Source organism: Lissotriton helveticus, chromosome 8 (genome assembly GCF_964261635.1).
Source record: "Lissotriton helveticus chromosome 8, aLisHel1.1, whole genome shotgun sequence".
Lineage (NCBI taxonomy): Eukaryota > Metazoa > Chordata > Amphibia > Caudata > Salamandridae > Lissotriton > Lissotriton helveticus.
Genome location: NC_136069.1, coordinates 1149927780 through 1149944574, shown reverse-complemented (window position 1 = coordinate 1149944574; position 16795 = coordinate 1149927780). Strand labels below are relative to the sequence as shown.

Here is a 16795-nt window from a genome sequence, read left to right as displayed (position 1 = left end):
AGTCCCCAAAAACTACTGGGGGTATCGCTCTCTCCAGATCTGCACTTGCTGGCGCGGAAAAAGAAAAAACTGACGTCAGCGAGCGTAGGCGCATCTAAGAGGTTCCAGCGACATCATCTCGGCGACTACGATGCCAGTGACCTACGCGGAGCCGTACGACGCCTACCGACGCGCAGAGGTACTGCTGATGAAAAACTTTCCGGATCCAGTCTGACGCCTGGGGATATTCTACGGTAAGGAATCTATCACTAACGTCAGCCATTCATACAGCATTTCCCTTTGAGAGGGGGTGTGGGAACCTGGATGCGAAGTGTGGGAATTATGTCTTTTCTGGGGTTGCAAACAGATCTATTTGTAGAAACCCACATTTTTGACAGTATGGTAGGAGAACTTCGGGGTGAAGTTCCCATTCGCTGACTGGTTGCTGCGTCCTGCTGAGCAGGACTGCAACTCCATGTGTTCTGCCAGAATATGAACGTTGTGGTGTATAGCTAAGTGCCAAATTATTTGGGCAAAGTGCGATAGTTGCAGAGAGTGTGCCCCCGTTTTTGTAGATAGTACATTGTTGTCATATTGTCCATTCAGATCAAGACAACTTTGTGCAGTAGGTAAGGTAGGAACGCTTTCAATGCTAGGTGAACAGCTTGGAGCTCTAGGTAACCGATATGGAGACTCCTGTGTTTGGAGTCCCACACCCATGAATTAAGCATCTGCTGTAAGAATGGGTTGGGGACTGGTCTAGAAATGGGAGCCCTTTGGATAGATTTTGTGGATTTCACCACTGCAGTGAGGGATGTGTGCGGCTGTCTACCAACACTAGGTCGATGCATCTATAGACACAGTCCTAGTTGACCCAGTGACTGTCTATTGACGTGACCGACGTTCTTGCAGTGGTCTCATATGTCACTGGGCATGTGGACCTATTGAAATGCATGAAGTCATCATGCCTAAAAGTTGCAGGAGTATTTTAAATCCAACTTGGGTCCCAGGTTGAAGGTGTTGGATTACGGACACAATGTTTTATATCCTGTTTGAATTTGGATATGCTAGTCCCAAGTGAGAGTTGATTATGGCTCCTAAATATGGCTGCAGTGGAGATGGTTGCAGGTGTGATTTTTGCAGATTGATGGCAAACCCTAGTGGTGTAACAGGGTGAGCATGTGTTGTGTATGTAATTTGCAAAGTTGGGAGCTGTTTGCTTTTATGAGCGAATAGTCCTCATAAGGAAACATGTTTGTTTTGCCTGTGAATACCCATGATGCAGTGGTGACTGTAAAGGGGAGATCCTTGAATTGATAATGTTTTCGTTGGAAGACAAACTGTAGGTATTTTCAGTGTGAGGGATATATAGGTAAGTGAAAATATGGATCCTTCAGGTCTAATGGGACAATGAAGTCGCCTTTTTATAATAGTGGAATCACTTCCTGGAGAGTGGCCACGTAGAAATGTTCCAATAGGATATAATGATGTAGTAGTCTCAGGTCGAGAATGGGTCTAAGTGAGGTATCTTTTTGGGGAATGAGGAATTATAGTGAATATACCCCTGTTCCGAAATATTGATTTTGGACTGGTTCTATAGCCCCTTTGAGTAACAGAGCTGATGTTGGAGGAGAAATTGGTGCTGTATGGATAGTTCGAGGTGGAAAATTTGGAGGATTTGTGAGGAGCTCCAGGCAATAAAAATTACCATGTTGGATAATGTCCAACACCCACTGATCTGTTGTGATGTTTTCCCATGCCAGTGTTTGTATTTACGGTCTGGGGATTATTACTTTATTAGGCTCCCCTGTAAAAGGTGTTATCAGTGGAGGTCTGTCCCTGATTTTCATAAGAAGGCTCTGTGGTGTCTGTGGAGGCAGACCTAGTACAGTGTTTGAAATTGGGCCTAAGGAAGGACCCCCGATATGTGAGAGTTTGTAAGGCTCCCATTGACTTAGCGACATAAGCGTCTTTTTTTCATTTTTTCCAAGGGATGTGTCTACCTGAGGGCGAAAGAGGTGCTCCTTTCAAAGGGGAAATTAACAATTGCCTGTTGCACTTCAGGTTTAAAACTGGATACACATAGCTAAGCAGATCTACATAAAAGAATACTGGTGTTTATGCCTCTAGCTGCCGTGCACATTTTATTGAGTTGTTGGTGATTAGCTTTACATCATTATCAATTTCATAACCCCTTTTCTTGTAGTCTTCTGGGAGATGTTGGAGGAGCCCCTTCATTTCATCCCAATAAGCCCCATCATAACGAGCTAAAAGAGCTTGACTGTTTATCCCACTGATTAGCAGATTGTGCTGCTATCCTTTTGCCTGAAACATCAATCAGTTTTGACTCCTTTTCTGGGGGAGGTGTGTCCCCAGTTGTTTGTGAGTTTGCTCTTTTGTGTGCATTAGCTACTACCAGTGAGTCTGGTGTTCATTCCCCCCGAATGTATATAGGATCCGATAGTGCAGCCTTATATTTATTTTTGTCTACTGGTGGTGTTATAATTTGTGCCTTTACAGGGTCCTTAATAATGTTGTCTGCATGATGTTGCATTCCTTGAAGGAGTGGTAAATATTGTGAGCCCCTTTGAGCAGTGGACAGTGTTTCATCCTCGAGAGGGTCTTTATGTAAAGAAACGTAATGAAAAGCTGCGGCTCTAGCTATTAGATCTTTATAGGCAGAGGCATCAACTGGTGGTGATAGATGTGTGGGATAAAAGTCTGAGTGGCAGTCCCAGACATTAAGAAATACTATTGAGCTGCTCAGTGGCAGTCCCAGACATTAAGAAATACTATTGAGCTGATCAGTTGTTCACGGTAAACGGTTGGGTGTTTAGGTACCCGACAGACCCGTCCTACCGTGTAGATAGAATGGCCATGGGTGCCAGGGGATACCCCAGCTACTATATAGTAGAAAGAATGACAAGGGCCTGCCTGTACATATGCAAACAGTGGTAAGGGCAGGGCGGGAGGCCACAAAATACTTGGGCTGGGAAGTAGATTAACAGAGATGACACCACTCTGGGATGAAAAATGGGAACGGATTGGCCATGAAAGATTGGGAGACGTGTGGAAGGGACTGGCATACATTACATTTGCAACTTTACGACAGGACTATTAATCATTTGTAATGCGCACTACATACCCGCGAGGGTCTCAAGGCGCTGGGGCGCTATTGATCGAACAGCCAGGTCTTCCATGTCTTGGCGGCGAGGTGGAAGAAGGATCACCCGACGGTGGTTGTTCTTCGGATGCGTGGGACGGTGGCGAGTGAGAGGTCGGCGGAGCGTAGCTGGCGGTTGGGGATGTAGAAGGAGAGCCGTCTGTTGAGGTAGGCTGGGCCAGTCTTGTGGAAAGCTTTGTGTGCGTGGATGAGGAACTTTAAGGATATCCTCTTGTTGACGGGGAGCCAGTGCTGGTTTCTCAAGTGGGGGGTGATGTGGCGCGTCGTGGTACGTCGAGGATCAGTCGTGCCGAGGCGTTTTGGATGCGTTGTCGCCGTTTGATGAGCTATGTCGGGGCACCCGCGTAGAGGGCGTTTCCGTAGTCGAGTCTGCTACTGACGAGGGCCTGGGTGACTGTCTTTCTTGTACCTTTCGGGATCCATCTGTAATCTTGCAGAGCATGCGGAGCGTGTTGAAGCAGTAGGAGGAGACGACGTTGACTTGCTTGGTCATTGAGAGCGTTGAGTCGAGAATGATTCCCAGGGTGCGTGCGTGGTCGGTGGGTGTTGGGGCTGCCCCCAGTGCCGTTGGCCACCAGGAGTCATCCCAGGCTGAAGGGTTGGAGCCGAGGATGAGGACCTCAGTCTTGTCCGAGTTCAGCTTCAGACGGCTAGTCTTCATCCAGTCGGCGATGGCCTTCATTCCTTCGTGGAGGTTGGCTTTGGCGGTGATGGGGTCCTTGGTGAGGGAGAGGATCAGTTGAGTGTCATCGGCGTGGATTATGTGGAGGTCGTGCTGTCGGGCGACGTGTGCGAGCGGGACCATGTAAATGTTGAACAGTGTCGGGCTGAGGCAGGATCCCTGGGGTACGCCACAGATGATCTCAGAGGCTTTGGAACAGAATGGGGGAGGCGGACACTCTGGGTTCTGCCGGAGAGGAAGGAGGTGGTCCATTCCAGAGCCTTGTCTCGGATCCCTGCGGCGTGGAGGCATGCGCGTAGAGTGCGGTGGCAGACGGTGTCGAAGGCGGCGGAGAGGTCTAGGAGGATGAGTGCTGCCGTTTCATCGTTGTCCAGCAGGGTCCTGATGTCGTCGGTGGCAGCGATGAGGGCAGTCTCGGTGCTGTGGTTGCTGCGGAACACTGATTGGAAAGGGTCCAGGATTCTGTTTTCTTCAAGGTATCGGGTTAACTGTCTGTTGACTATTTTCTCGATTACCTTGGCCGGGAAGGGGAGCAGAGAGATGGGCCGAAAGTTCTTGAGGTCTCTTGGGTCTGCCTTAGGTTTTTTGAGTAGGGCGTTTATCTCAGCGGGTTTCCAGCTCTCTGGGAAGGTCGCAGTCTCGAGGTAGAGATTGATGATGTTGTGCAGGTGGGGTGTGATGGAGCTGCTTGCTTTGTTGAAGACGTGGTGCTGGAATCGGTCTGACGGAGAGCCGGAGTGGATTGTGCTCATGTTCTTGATGGTTTTGACGCTCACGCTGGCCCAGGCTAGCAGGGGATCGTGGTCGATGGTGTGCGGAGGGTCTGCTGTGTACTTGTCTGTTGGGGCTGTCTGTGTGTTGAAGCAGTCTTGGATGTCTGCTATCTTGCGGTGGAAGAATGTGGTGAGGGAGTCGCACGGGTGAATCAGGTGGTGGTGTGGCTGGTATTGGAGAGTTTGGTGATGTAGGCTTTGGAATGTGTAAAGGGCTAGTATCAATGTCCCTTTTCTTCTTTTTGAGAGGTTGCACCGAAATGTCTATTGCCTCTTCAAATGCTAATTATCTTTTAGAGGAGTGATGCTTTGCCGGCTGAAGAACTATCTTCTTAGCTTCGGGTTGAATTTACAATGCTTTTTGCCTTGGATCAAGCCATTCCCTGTATAACATTAAGGATTCGTTCGGGTTGAGTTTTCGATCCGAATGAGTAACATTTTGAAGCCGAAGAATGTTTTGGTGAAGATGTGGTCGGATCTGAAGCACCGTGATTTTTCTCTTTTGAAACCGAAGTGGAAGTTCAGTGAGTTGCCGAGTCGGACTTTGAGGAAGTGGAGGCCCCTGCTGTAGGCCGAGATTTCAGTGCCGAGGCTTCCAAACCTGTGTGTCGGTGCAGGAGATGGCTTTTCTGCAGTGGCGGATCGTGAGCAGTTTTTTCAGATGGAATCGATTCTTTGGTCTTTGGATCGCAGACAGTTGTACTCATGGTCGGATGTTTCTCAGCTGACGGGTGACTGGATGAATCTTGTTCCATGTCTGAACCAGAATCATAATCTTGGATGGACAAGGATTCCTCTTGGGCTGCCGATGCCTCTGCTTCCTCCGGTGTACCTAAGATGTCCGGTGAGTTATCTGCTTGCTTGTGGAGCATTTATTGGCGATGGGTATGTCTATCTCCAAGTGTCGTTTTGGACCTAAAAGATTTGTAGGCCTCACAGGTATCCTCTCGATCGGGTGAGAGGCATAGATTGCAAACTGAATGTTGGTTGCTGTGAGGGTATTCAGAGTGGAACTTCTGATAGAAACGAAACTGAGTGCGTTGCATCAGCAGCTCATTCTCTGAAAATTCTGTCAAGATAGGAGATAACTGTCCTGAAGTGGACCGTAGGCAGTGTAAACGAGTCAAAGAACCTGATGAGCAAATATGTTCTTTGCACGAAACACAAGAGTAACTACATGATCGAGACAATACCGTTAAATTGAAGGATCTACTAGCAAACCAAAGGGAGACAGAAAGGGGATCGAGCCAGAGCAAAAGAGATTACATCCAAACGCGTTGGGGAAAAAAAATAAGCTGACAATGGAGTCGATGCCCATGCACAGTATCACCAATAGGAGTAGTAGCACAACCTTGTGACTTTAAGAACTTCTTCGAAGAAAAAGAACTCTTCATAATTCGTGCCCAACACTAGATGTTGGACTTATGCACCACATGTGTATCTTAAGCACATATGCCTTGAACAGAAAGTGAACTAAAGGTAAGTAACTTGCTCTTTTGGTGGATAAATCTAAGTGCAGACTCCTCAACTTTTAGAATAGATGCCACAGCAGTACCTTCAATAAGGGAAGGATCTGGGGAGTGAACAGAGCTAATTAAGTGGCCTTCACAGGTCCTGGCTTTCAAGGCAGTAGTGTTTCATGAATGTATTCACAGCTTGGTAGATGACTGGAACAGGCACCCCTCGCACCAAAGCCATCATTGTAGCATAAGACCTGGAGGAATGAGCCGGACTGCTTTTGGCCAGTGCATAATGGATTTTATTAGTGAGTACTATCCTTGCTGATAGGTTCCTCTTTTGTACAGACTTTCCTTTCTATCCCCCAGAGAAAATCACAAAAAGCTGATCCTCTGCATAAAGGTTGTTTGTGCTATATAAAAGGTCACAGCCCTCTAAGGATCTAGTAAATCGAGCCTTCTCTTTCGAGGGGTGAGATATAACAAACAAAAAAACTACTGGCAGCGTAATAAATTGGCTACCATGGGAGGGAGACCCAGCCGTCGGTAGGAAAGATGCTCTGGACCTCAGTACCAGTTTGTCCAGAAAGTAGCTATTGTATAGAAAGAGTCTATAGTTTGCTCGCGTAACATGCTGATGTAAGTCAGTTTTCCGTGTCAGAAGCTATTACGAACAGCTGTGCATCGGTTTCGAAAGGAGTGCATGTTGGAAGTATCAAACCAAAGTTCAGGTCCCACTGAGGCATAACAAATTGGGAGGGCGGAAGACTGACAAAGTTGGAGTAGACTTCAATTCCACATCAAAGGGCGTGGACAGAAACCAAGTGACAGTGTGCAGGGGTGGCGCTTGAACGTGACTCCGCTCAATCACTTGCGGTGCAGTATGGAGTACCTGAGGAGCCATATGCCGCCAACTACCGGCGTGCAACACCATTGCTAGGAAAATTCTCTGGATCCAGTCTGGTAGCTAGGGATATTCTCAAGGTGAGAAATATGCAGTTAGACATATTCAAATTGCACATTTTGACACTTTCAATCCAAGAAATTATTACAGTTCTAGTTACTTTCAAATGTTTTATATAACCTTGGTCTATACCTTTACAATCTATTTATTGACTATTGTTGTTTGGAGTACTGCTGCTTTGCAGAGTCATTTCTGGTTGCTTCGCTCAGTGTAATGACTTATTCTTTTAAAGGGTGAGCCAGAGGATTCCCATCCGACGCCGTTCGAGAGTGGTCTGCTTGCGCCTCTCAGCAAGTTGTTGAGAAACCTTAGCCATAAGGCTTATTAAGCCTTTGGTTGATCTATCGCCTGCCAGGTAGATTTTTTTTTAACTAATGTTTGTGTGCTTATTAGCCCGCTCATGTTGTGATTCAGAGAGTAAATGTTCTCCAGCCTAATGATGCTTTAATCCCCCACATTTAACAGACTGTAGCAAACACAAAATAATGGCTTGAGCAGTGACATATTACTTTAATTTGCTATAATAAATCAACACGCCTCCTCATTCATCGCACTAGAGAAGGGTTTTAAATTACAACTAAAAGGAACCCTGCAACTCCTACCGTTTCCTACCCAATGGTAAAATAAAAACACATTCTACAAAATGTTACTCATACTGCATACTAAATAAAAATTAGTTTAACCCACTCATTGGTGCTCTTGGTCATCACGGAAGCCAGGTTCTCAAACTTTAACCCCAACCTGAATGAGGCTGATCTTTTCAGGTGACAGAGCACCCTAGGCACTCAGAAATAAACCTAGCTGCACCCACTAAACTCTGCCACTTAAACTGTGAACTGCTTGCTAAACTTATGAACCAGTCCCACCACATAAGTCTATTATCAAAAATTTGAAGCACGGACCAGACGCTTGTAACAAATGATTAAATGTGAAAGATGCTCGAATCAGTTTTTGCAATTCTAGCAAATCACGTCAACACACACAAGCTGTAGTATACTGAAAATGTAACATTAATTAAAAATACCATTCTAAAAACTGCATGGTCAATTTTTATCCATGCTGTCTTAATTCGTTCCAAGCTACCAATAAAACATACACAAGACTACACTTAATAAGGAGTTTGTGCAAGATGAAAATAGACACAACATAGTAGGATCAGCTCATCACTTTACTCCTTTTATCCTTCTCGCCCTCTAATTCTAAGACATAATGCAAAGGAAACAGGGTATATACGTCAGTCCTAATGCCACTGCATTCTCTATGCATTAAAAAGTCAAAGATGGTTCACAGGGTTTTTTTTATGTTCACATAAAATTGATGACTGCAAGGAATCATCTGCTTAAATCTGCTGTCACTCAAAATCTCACCACATCCTTCCATCCACATAAAAGAAATCCCAGATCCTATCCAAATTCTGAAATGTTTTGCACAAACGAAGACATTATTCCACAAATGGAAACGGGGAACCACACTTGTGGTCACTAACCACATTTCAGCCCAATAAGCTTACTCACTAATCACAAAAATCCAAAGCTTGAGGAAACTTCTCATACATCAAGCCACTTAAAATTTAACCTAGCTTTCCAATACATTGTAGTGATCATGACCAAACGCTAAATGCTCACAATACGAGCAAAAGTCCAAATTTCTGGAGAGAATTTCATCTATAACTTGGCTGACTAAAGAATTCTTACAACATGCTTCTTTGGGCACATCTTGTATTGTCGTTGTCTGCTAATAGTCCATTCACCGAACCATGCTAACGTAGATATTGGTAATCCCTGTATACTTAATGTTTAGCTACAATGTAAGGTTATTTTATTTATTTTGTACAAAATTGTTGATAGATATGCTTCTCAGTACTCCTACCAAAAGATACCTTAACCTAGACACCAACATAACTGGAAACTACAAAAAAATTGGAAATACATTTCGGCTCATTTGAGGGTACTTTTATCAACATAAGTAAAGTTCTACAGATAAACATGACCAGGGTGATCTGTGTGGTTTTATCCAAAGAGATCAATGCTTATGGTGCAGGTGGCGCCCATGGTGAGCCTCCCTGTGAAGCCGACAAGCCCATGGTGGAACCAGAGAAGGCAATGCTACACAGTTGTATTAGAACATGCGCTACAAACAAACCACACTCACAATTCAGCCTGTTGGGTTTGCAGTCACTTGAACCCAAATTAAAAACTGTCCACATTTTACCAAACCATTAACTTGTACCGCTCACTCATAAATGTAGTAATTACTCACCAACTTTGTAGTGCACACAGCCTTCTAAGTCACCTACAGTAGTCCAACCCTGTTTCTTCTCCACTTCTGGATCGTTGCGCAAAATTTTGTTTCTCAACCATGATAAGTAGTACACTCGCAATTTGTTTTTCTTGCCTAGAGATAAATCATAATAGTAAAAAGTGAAAAGGGATGATATTCTCTGATAAAATCGTCACAACCATTTCCGAATTCAAAAACGCATTGTATGCTGAAGTTGTAAATACTTGTCCACTCTAAATTTGACAAGAACTAAAAAGTTCACAATCTTACCACTTATTTTTGAAACAGGATCATCTTTAAAACTAGATTTGTTGCTTTGATAGGCATTCTCCATAGAATCTCACATAATCCATTCAATCAAATCAAAAAGACTTAATTGCGGTTATATATAACCATAAAAGCACATTCTTTTTACAACAGTTACAGATCCAAGGTAAATTAAAGATATGAAAAAAATAACATACATTAGCATGTGGGCATAATAAAATAGTGTCATTATGGGAATAGATTCATAACACACTATGAAAATTTAAATTAAATATGCCAATACATAAAATTCTAAAAATAGCGCACTAATCTGCCGATCCCAAGTTACATACCACAAGGTCACCCTCCACCCCAAGCTAGGATTAAAAACTCCATAAATTGACCTTTTTACCTAGAAGAAGAGAGGGTGCTATACGTTACTAACAGTGGCGGCTTTGGAATTTGAAACTGGTAGGGCGTATGCAGAACTAATCAACGTATGCGAGCGAGCGGTGCTTAGGTTATCTAAGCTGGTCGGGTGCTGGGATAGATGCAGCTTCCTTATTACCACTGGATAACTAAACTTACACCACAATACCCCGGTATTGAATTGTTCCATGGCCCTTTCCGTAAGGACCCTCTATGTACAGTATGCATTGTTCTGAATTTCCACAGTCCCCCAACATACACATTACTAAGAGTTTCCATATGTTTCTGTATTAAAAAGATTTATTGCTACAAGTTTCCTCCATGCTCCTGCGCGTAAAGCAGACATTGGCATTGTAGTTTCAATGATGCCAATGTGTACAATGTACATGCCAGACATTGTGATGAGTTTCCCCATTTCATATGTGTAACACATAGTTGCCATAGTACTTCCCACACTGCTCGGTATACAACACATACACCTGTTGTGCTCATGTTCAAGTCCCCCACAATGAACAGCATGCACCCTGAAAGAGTGCTCATAACAGTGTACGAAGCATGGGTTCATCATCACTCCACACCTCCTTCCACTTGCTCAGTGTGCTCAGCACACATCACCACGTCACTATACTGTGCACTATCAGAGGAGCATATGCTTTATATAACGCTAGAGTAGAAATGGTGACTGCATGAATGTGTACTTCATATAAATGGCACTGTTTATGTGCTGCCCTGCACGTAATGCACACATTCATTTCATGCTGGTTTCCTCTTGCCCCGATTTTAAACTACCCAGTAGTCAGATCACGCCGCCCAGACCCCAAATTCACTATACCCAATCCAATAACGATGGAAGTGGGCTGCAGGACGCCAGTCCCATGACCTAGTCTAGGGGCTGGTCTGGGAAGGGAAGAGCAGGGCTATATCTCCCTGATGATCCCTTGTTGAATGTCCACTATCCCAGTCGTGATTTCTTAATTAGATCAAAAGAAGGGCAAATCCCAGTATTTAAATTAAAATCCTAGAGTGTCTGAGGTACTCATTTAAGGCCTGAAGACCCAAGAGCTCTCTATATAAATCTTGCATAACATAGCATGCAACCACTCACCGAAAGTGAGCAATAACAGACAGGTAACTGCCTGCTAACCCCAAGACATGCGTGACAGCTGCAACCGGTCAAGGTTTTTAGCCAAAAACACTCTATATATAGTGTTGGGTTTATAGCCTTATTTATCATTTTAAATGTGGAGCTACAAGACCCAAGATGCTACGGGCTAAAAAGCCAGGCCCGTCTCCAGGTGTCACACATAATATGGGGATGTTAGCACCTATAAAAAGCTCGCACCCAAGATGCGCAGCGACCCCCCCCCCCCAGAGTAAACGGGAGACACAATGCCAGAGAACCCCGAGACACAGCATTGCCCTGAAACGGGAAGGGAGAAAGGGACAAAGGGACACACATGACATTTATCGTTTTTACGACAACACACACATATAATGCTTGCCGCTGGCAGGTGTAATCTACAGTCACAAATTTGGATCCTGACAGGGCCAGCTCAGCCTTCCATCCTTGTCAGATCACCACTGTTACTTTTCGAAAATTAACACTTGTTGTTTGCAGAGACTAGAAACTAGAGACGTGAGTTATAAAGCGCTACACAAAACACGTTCATATTTAACAACCGCAGTGGGGTCATAGGAGCTGGTACCTGTAGTCACAGGCGTATTGTTGAAACCTTTCTGCTTGCTCTCAATGACTTTAGTACTGTGACATTCACCCAGGGCAAGGACAGGCATTTATTTCAGCGTCTGTTCAATCTTCACTCTTTCCTGCTCCCTGCGGGGTGGGGGTAGTGGGGGCTCTTGAAAGGGCTCTCTCTCTCGTGTTAAATTCTGAGGTATCCAAAGCCCGTGAGTCTTTCACTTCCAACTCAGCAAATCTCCCCCAGCAGTGTAAAGGGACAACAAGCAGGCATATACATGGGTACTAGTGTAAAGAGGGGCACGCACCAGGACAGCAAAGGAAAGGAAGACACATGCAGACTGTACACACTAGTTTAGTAGTGTAAAGAGGGGCACACACAATGGAAAGAAAGACACACGCAGACTGTAAACATCAGGATAGTAGTGTAAAGAGACGGGGCAGATTGTATGCACAAGGCTGTACAGTGTGGAGAGAAAAGGTCAGGCTGTTCACACTGAAAGGTACAGGCGTGGACATGTTGTTCACAAGTGGAAAGTATCACAGAGGGACGGAAAGTTTGTACACTGCGAGGGACGGGAGCTCACAGTCTCGAGACTCCAGACTCCCGCCGTCCTGCGTTTCAAATTCCCAGGATGCTCTTCAACAGGAAGGCTGCAGGCAGCCTCCCTCCACCGCCGCGTTGTTGATTGGTGCGGCCGCTGCCCCACCCGCGTAATTTTCTCTCTGTATGCTGCAGCATACAGAGAGAACAGGGAGAGTGGGCGGTGATACTCGAGGGCAGGGGGGAGCGGCTTGCCCACTGTTGTTAATACTGTCTGTTTGGGCATCCTCAGGCCGCCCAAACAGACAGTATTAACAACAGTGCGCAAGCCACTCCCCCCTGCCCTTGAGTAACACCACCCACTCTCAACCAGGAACTTCTGCTTTCTCGCCGTGCGAGAAGGCAGAAACAAATGGTAGTTATTACGGTAATAACTACTATTTGTTTCTGCCTTCTGGCACTGCGACAAAGCAGGGGGGGCGCCCAAATGTCCCCATAGAGGAGCCGCCACTGGTTACTAGTAATCTAATATGTTTAACAAATTCCTACGACTTGACAACATAGAAAACAAAAACTTTGCTATTGCAAACACGTAGACTGGGTCAGTATCTGTTTTTAGGATCCAGAAAAAAACGAGGTAATTCATAATACCCAGGTTCCTACAAAGTTGAATAATCCATTTCTGCCTAGCTTTTTTGTATGCCGCGCAGAAGAGCATGACATGAACTACAGTTTCCTCCTACGCAAGGCATCCAGGACAAAGGCCATTAGGAACTCCCGCCCACTTAGTTGTAGTTGCATTTAGCGGGAGAGTTCCATATCTGAATTGAAGGAACAACTTTTTTGCTAATGTGGGTTGTATGGAATCTAGCACCTGCTCAAATTCATAATGAGACTTAAAATCCAGAAACCCATACGTGAAGCTCGATAGATTTGCTGACCGAACAATGTTCATTAAATAATACTCTTTTAGAGCATTTGCCAAAGTTTTTTTTATTAATGGCTGGGCAGGATACTTCTGGATTAATCTAAAGGTTCTCCATGCCAATTGCGCTAAGAGAGTGCCTTACAAATAATAACCAGTGAATACTGCCTGTCCCTAGTGATGTTATTACCGCTTTTAGTTCTTCCCTATAGCTGGCCAGCTCGGGAGTGCTCCACAACCGCCGCCGGTAAAGCAGCTGACGTGTTGCAATGGCATCAGCAATTGGAGGAATATTTTAATCCATCCTTAGCGGCACTAGTAGTGTATTTTTTGGCAGGGTCAACATTTGTCTAATACAGTTATTTTCAGTTATTGTGAGGGCATTGGAAGATCTATGCCCCCACAATTCCGCCCCATATAGGGATGCTGACCTAGCTTGGACTTTATATATTTCAAGTGGAGGGCTTATAATTTTTAAAACACATTTTTTCTGAACTTTTAAAATTCTCCCCACAGCCTGGGTAAGTTTTAGTTTGGCCTTATCCATCTGGGGGCCCCACCCCATTTTATCATTCAGTGAGAGACCCAAATAATCAAAGATGGGTACCCTTTCCAGGGGTCTACCCTCCATCATCGGATGAGGGCAATTGATTGACTTAGCATTAAAAACCATATATTTAGTTTTATTGATATTGACCACGAGGTTCCTCTTTTTACGAAACTGGCTAAATTAATTTAACACGCGCCGCATGCCCATAGCTGACAGAGCAGCAGGGTGTCATCCGCGAACATTAATGCGGGAAATGTACGGATAGCCAATTTCGGGGAGTCTATATCCTTGATTGCAAGAAGGTCTTCTATCAGCCCATTTAAGAAGAGAGGAAACAGGGTCGACGCGAGCACACATCCCTGCCTAACCCCCTTACCAACAAGAAACGGGGCTGTCAGTTGATCATTCTTGCCATACCTTACTCTGGCAAACGTACCTTCATGGAGTAGTTTAAACTGAAAGCATAGATATGGTGGGACCCCCATAGCCAGCAAAATACTCCACAGCTGGTTACGGTCCACCAGATCAAATGCTGATTTCAAGTCCACGAAAGTTAGATATAGGCTACCACCTTCCAGAACTACATGCTTCCAGTAAATTAACTGGAGCCTAAATAGCTGGTCTATAGTAGAAGTTTTGGCCCTAAAGCCTGCTTGTAACGGGGTCAAAATATCTCGGTCACTAATCCATTCCTGCAATCGTTGTAATAACACCCTTGCATAATTTTTTTGAGATACATCGATGAGGCTAATTGGCCTATAATTGGCCGGCTCCAAGGGTGACCCCCTTTTTATAGATGGGGATGATCTTCACCCCCGCCCAGGTACAGGGAGCTGGAAGGCTCTGTAAAATTGTGTTAAATAATAGTTAGTTAGAGGTAAGGAACCCACACTACCTGTTCATATCTGTACTGGTCTCCTGGAATCCTATCTAATCCTGGCGCTTTATTCAGTTGGAGCTTAGTTAAGGCCAATTGCACCTCCACCGCTGTACAAGGTGGTATACACCATGTGGGATCTGGAGTTAAAAGACATACCGGAAACTCACTTGCTTCAGTTGACAAGTTTGAATATAATTCTTTAAAATATAAGCGCCACATCTGGAATAGTTATTACAGGGGGGGGCTCTATCGCTTTTGGCTCAGCAGTAGCAATTCCCTTAGTATTATTGAGCTTTAGCTGCTTGGACTTTAGGAATAGCCCCTTCAGTATGCCCGTGTGCCTGAGAGGAAGTGATAGGCTCTTCTGAGCTACATACTACTGTATTGGTGTCATGGTTTATCAGTAGATTATCAGTCATTACTGCCGGTTGTAGCGACTCTCTAGTCTGGGTATTAAGCCCGCTGGAGAGCCCAACTGCGACAACCCTTTGATGGCGATGCTCCGGTGTATGGGCATTTGCCAGGGGCCCCAACGAGGATCTTATGGTAAATACTGGGTCCTGGGAGAGACGGCGCTTCGTTAGAGTTATTTCACGTCCCAAAACGGACACTGCCCTCGTAATAAATTGATCTAATGTTCCTGCTACATGCCCTCCCGTCGCCATTTTCCTTCCCCTTCCTTCACGCCCAGACATTATCCAAACCAAGTACAGTAAGCTTTTGTGAGTACTTACAGCTCAATTACAAGGTATTAGAGGGTGGGCACGGTCCGGTCTCCTCCGGGCTTAAACGGGCCGGCGCGCGTCCCGCGATGCGGTTGCCTCGAAAAATAATATAGCAATAGTGTGCGGCGCCAGGCAGGCAGACACAGGTGCGTTCTCTCCCCGGGGCTCCTGGACCTTGGAGTCCCCACGCTTCCAGCAGCCAACAAAAAGTCTCCCTCTGCGAGCGGCGGCGAGAGGTAACGAGGCTAATGGGCAGGCGGACACAGGTGCGTTCTCTCCCCGGGCTCCTGGACCTTGGAGTCCCCGCGCTTCCAGCAGCCAACAAAGAAAGTCTCCCTCTGCGAGCGGCTCCCGCGAAGCGGGTGCCGTGAGAGGTAATGAGGCTAATGGGCAGACGGACACAGGTGCGTTCTCTCCCCGGGGCTCCTGGACCTTGGAGTACCCGCGCTTCCAGCAGCCAACAAAGAAAGTCTCCCTCTGCGAGCGGCACCCCCATCCATTCTCGTCATTCAATGGCGGGAAAAACAGAACTATTTGGTTTAAGACCCTACTGACTTATTTACATTTCAGACTTTTTTGGTGCACAAGAATACACACCAATGCACCACTGGGAAGGGGCAAAGTGAGTTTGAACTCTGTGTCTCCACAAGGATCCTAACCCCTGAAGATGGTGTCACGAGAAAGGTGAAATGAGAAGACCCAGAGACAGCTTTGCAGATATTTACGCTGCACAATTCCCAAGAACGACACTACATGCTTTTTCCATACAGGAAGAGAACTCAAATCCGGCACAACATTTTACAATTTAACATTACAAATAATTTCCAAGAAGCACTGTCGTAATATATTCCTTAAGTCAAGCTCTTGATTTTCACATTAGAAAGAGTTCCCATGCCCTTTTCGTAATTTCACATCAGAAAGGATAACATGTCAAATTTAAGCTTTCTTTTACATATTGTATGGAATGCACAGAATTTAAGCCGGATATTTATTGATTGAGGTTCAATATCCTGAAGAATGCATAACGCTGTAATTACAGGACAATAACTAAGTGTAATAATGTTCCTATCTGTGCTCCTGTCGAGTCAATAAACTGGTTCAAAAATTGCTTAAAAAGCAACTACTATTAGAATAACATGCATTAAACTGTGACAATTGCTTAAGGGGTGGTGGTTATATAAAAGATTAACTTCGTCCTCCACTTGTGCAAAATGTTGGAACTTTAGTGTTGTTACTCAGAAAGCAGTAGCAGATCAAAATGAGTGACTGAATGGCTTGGTGAAGCATTTAACTTTTTGGCAGGGCAAAGAGGCAACACATCTGAAGATGAAAGGTGGGTTTGTTCCCGGAGACACCCGAAAAAGGCAGACGAGCAATAACCAAAGTTGGATAGATAGTAAATAGGTGAGCCTGAAGGGCATATTATGATCTGTTGAGCAATGGTCAAAGTAATAATAGCAGAACTCAGTCCCTAGAAG

At 45.1% G+C, this 16795-nt stretch overlaps 1 protein-coding gene across 10 annotated transcripts in view; it reads right to left on the bottom strand.

Moving 5' to 3' along the window:
- MAP4K4 (mitogen-activated protein kinase kinase kinase kinase 4) overlaps window positions 1-16795 on the bottom strand; it is a 642366-nt gene that overhangs the window by 21713 nt on the left and 603858 nt on the right. For all 10 annotated transcript variants that reach the window (XM_078658041.1, XM_078658045.1, XM_078658037.1 and 7 more), the window contains one exon: window positions 9299-9433. In XM_078658041.1, coding sequence (XP_078514167.1) covers window positions 9299-9433 — 135 coding nt within the window. The remainder of the gene's footprint in view (window positions 1-9298; window positions 9434-16795) is intronic.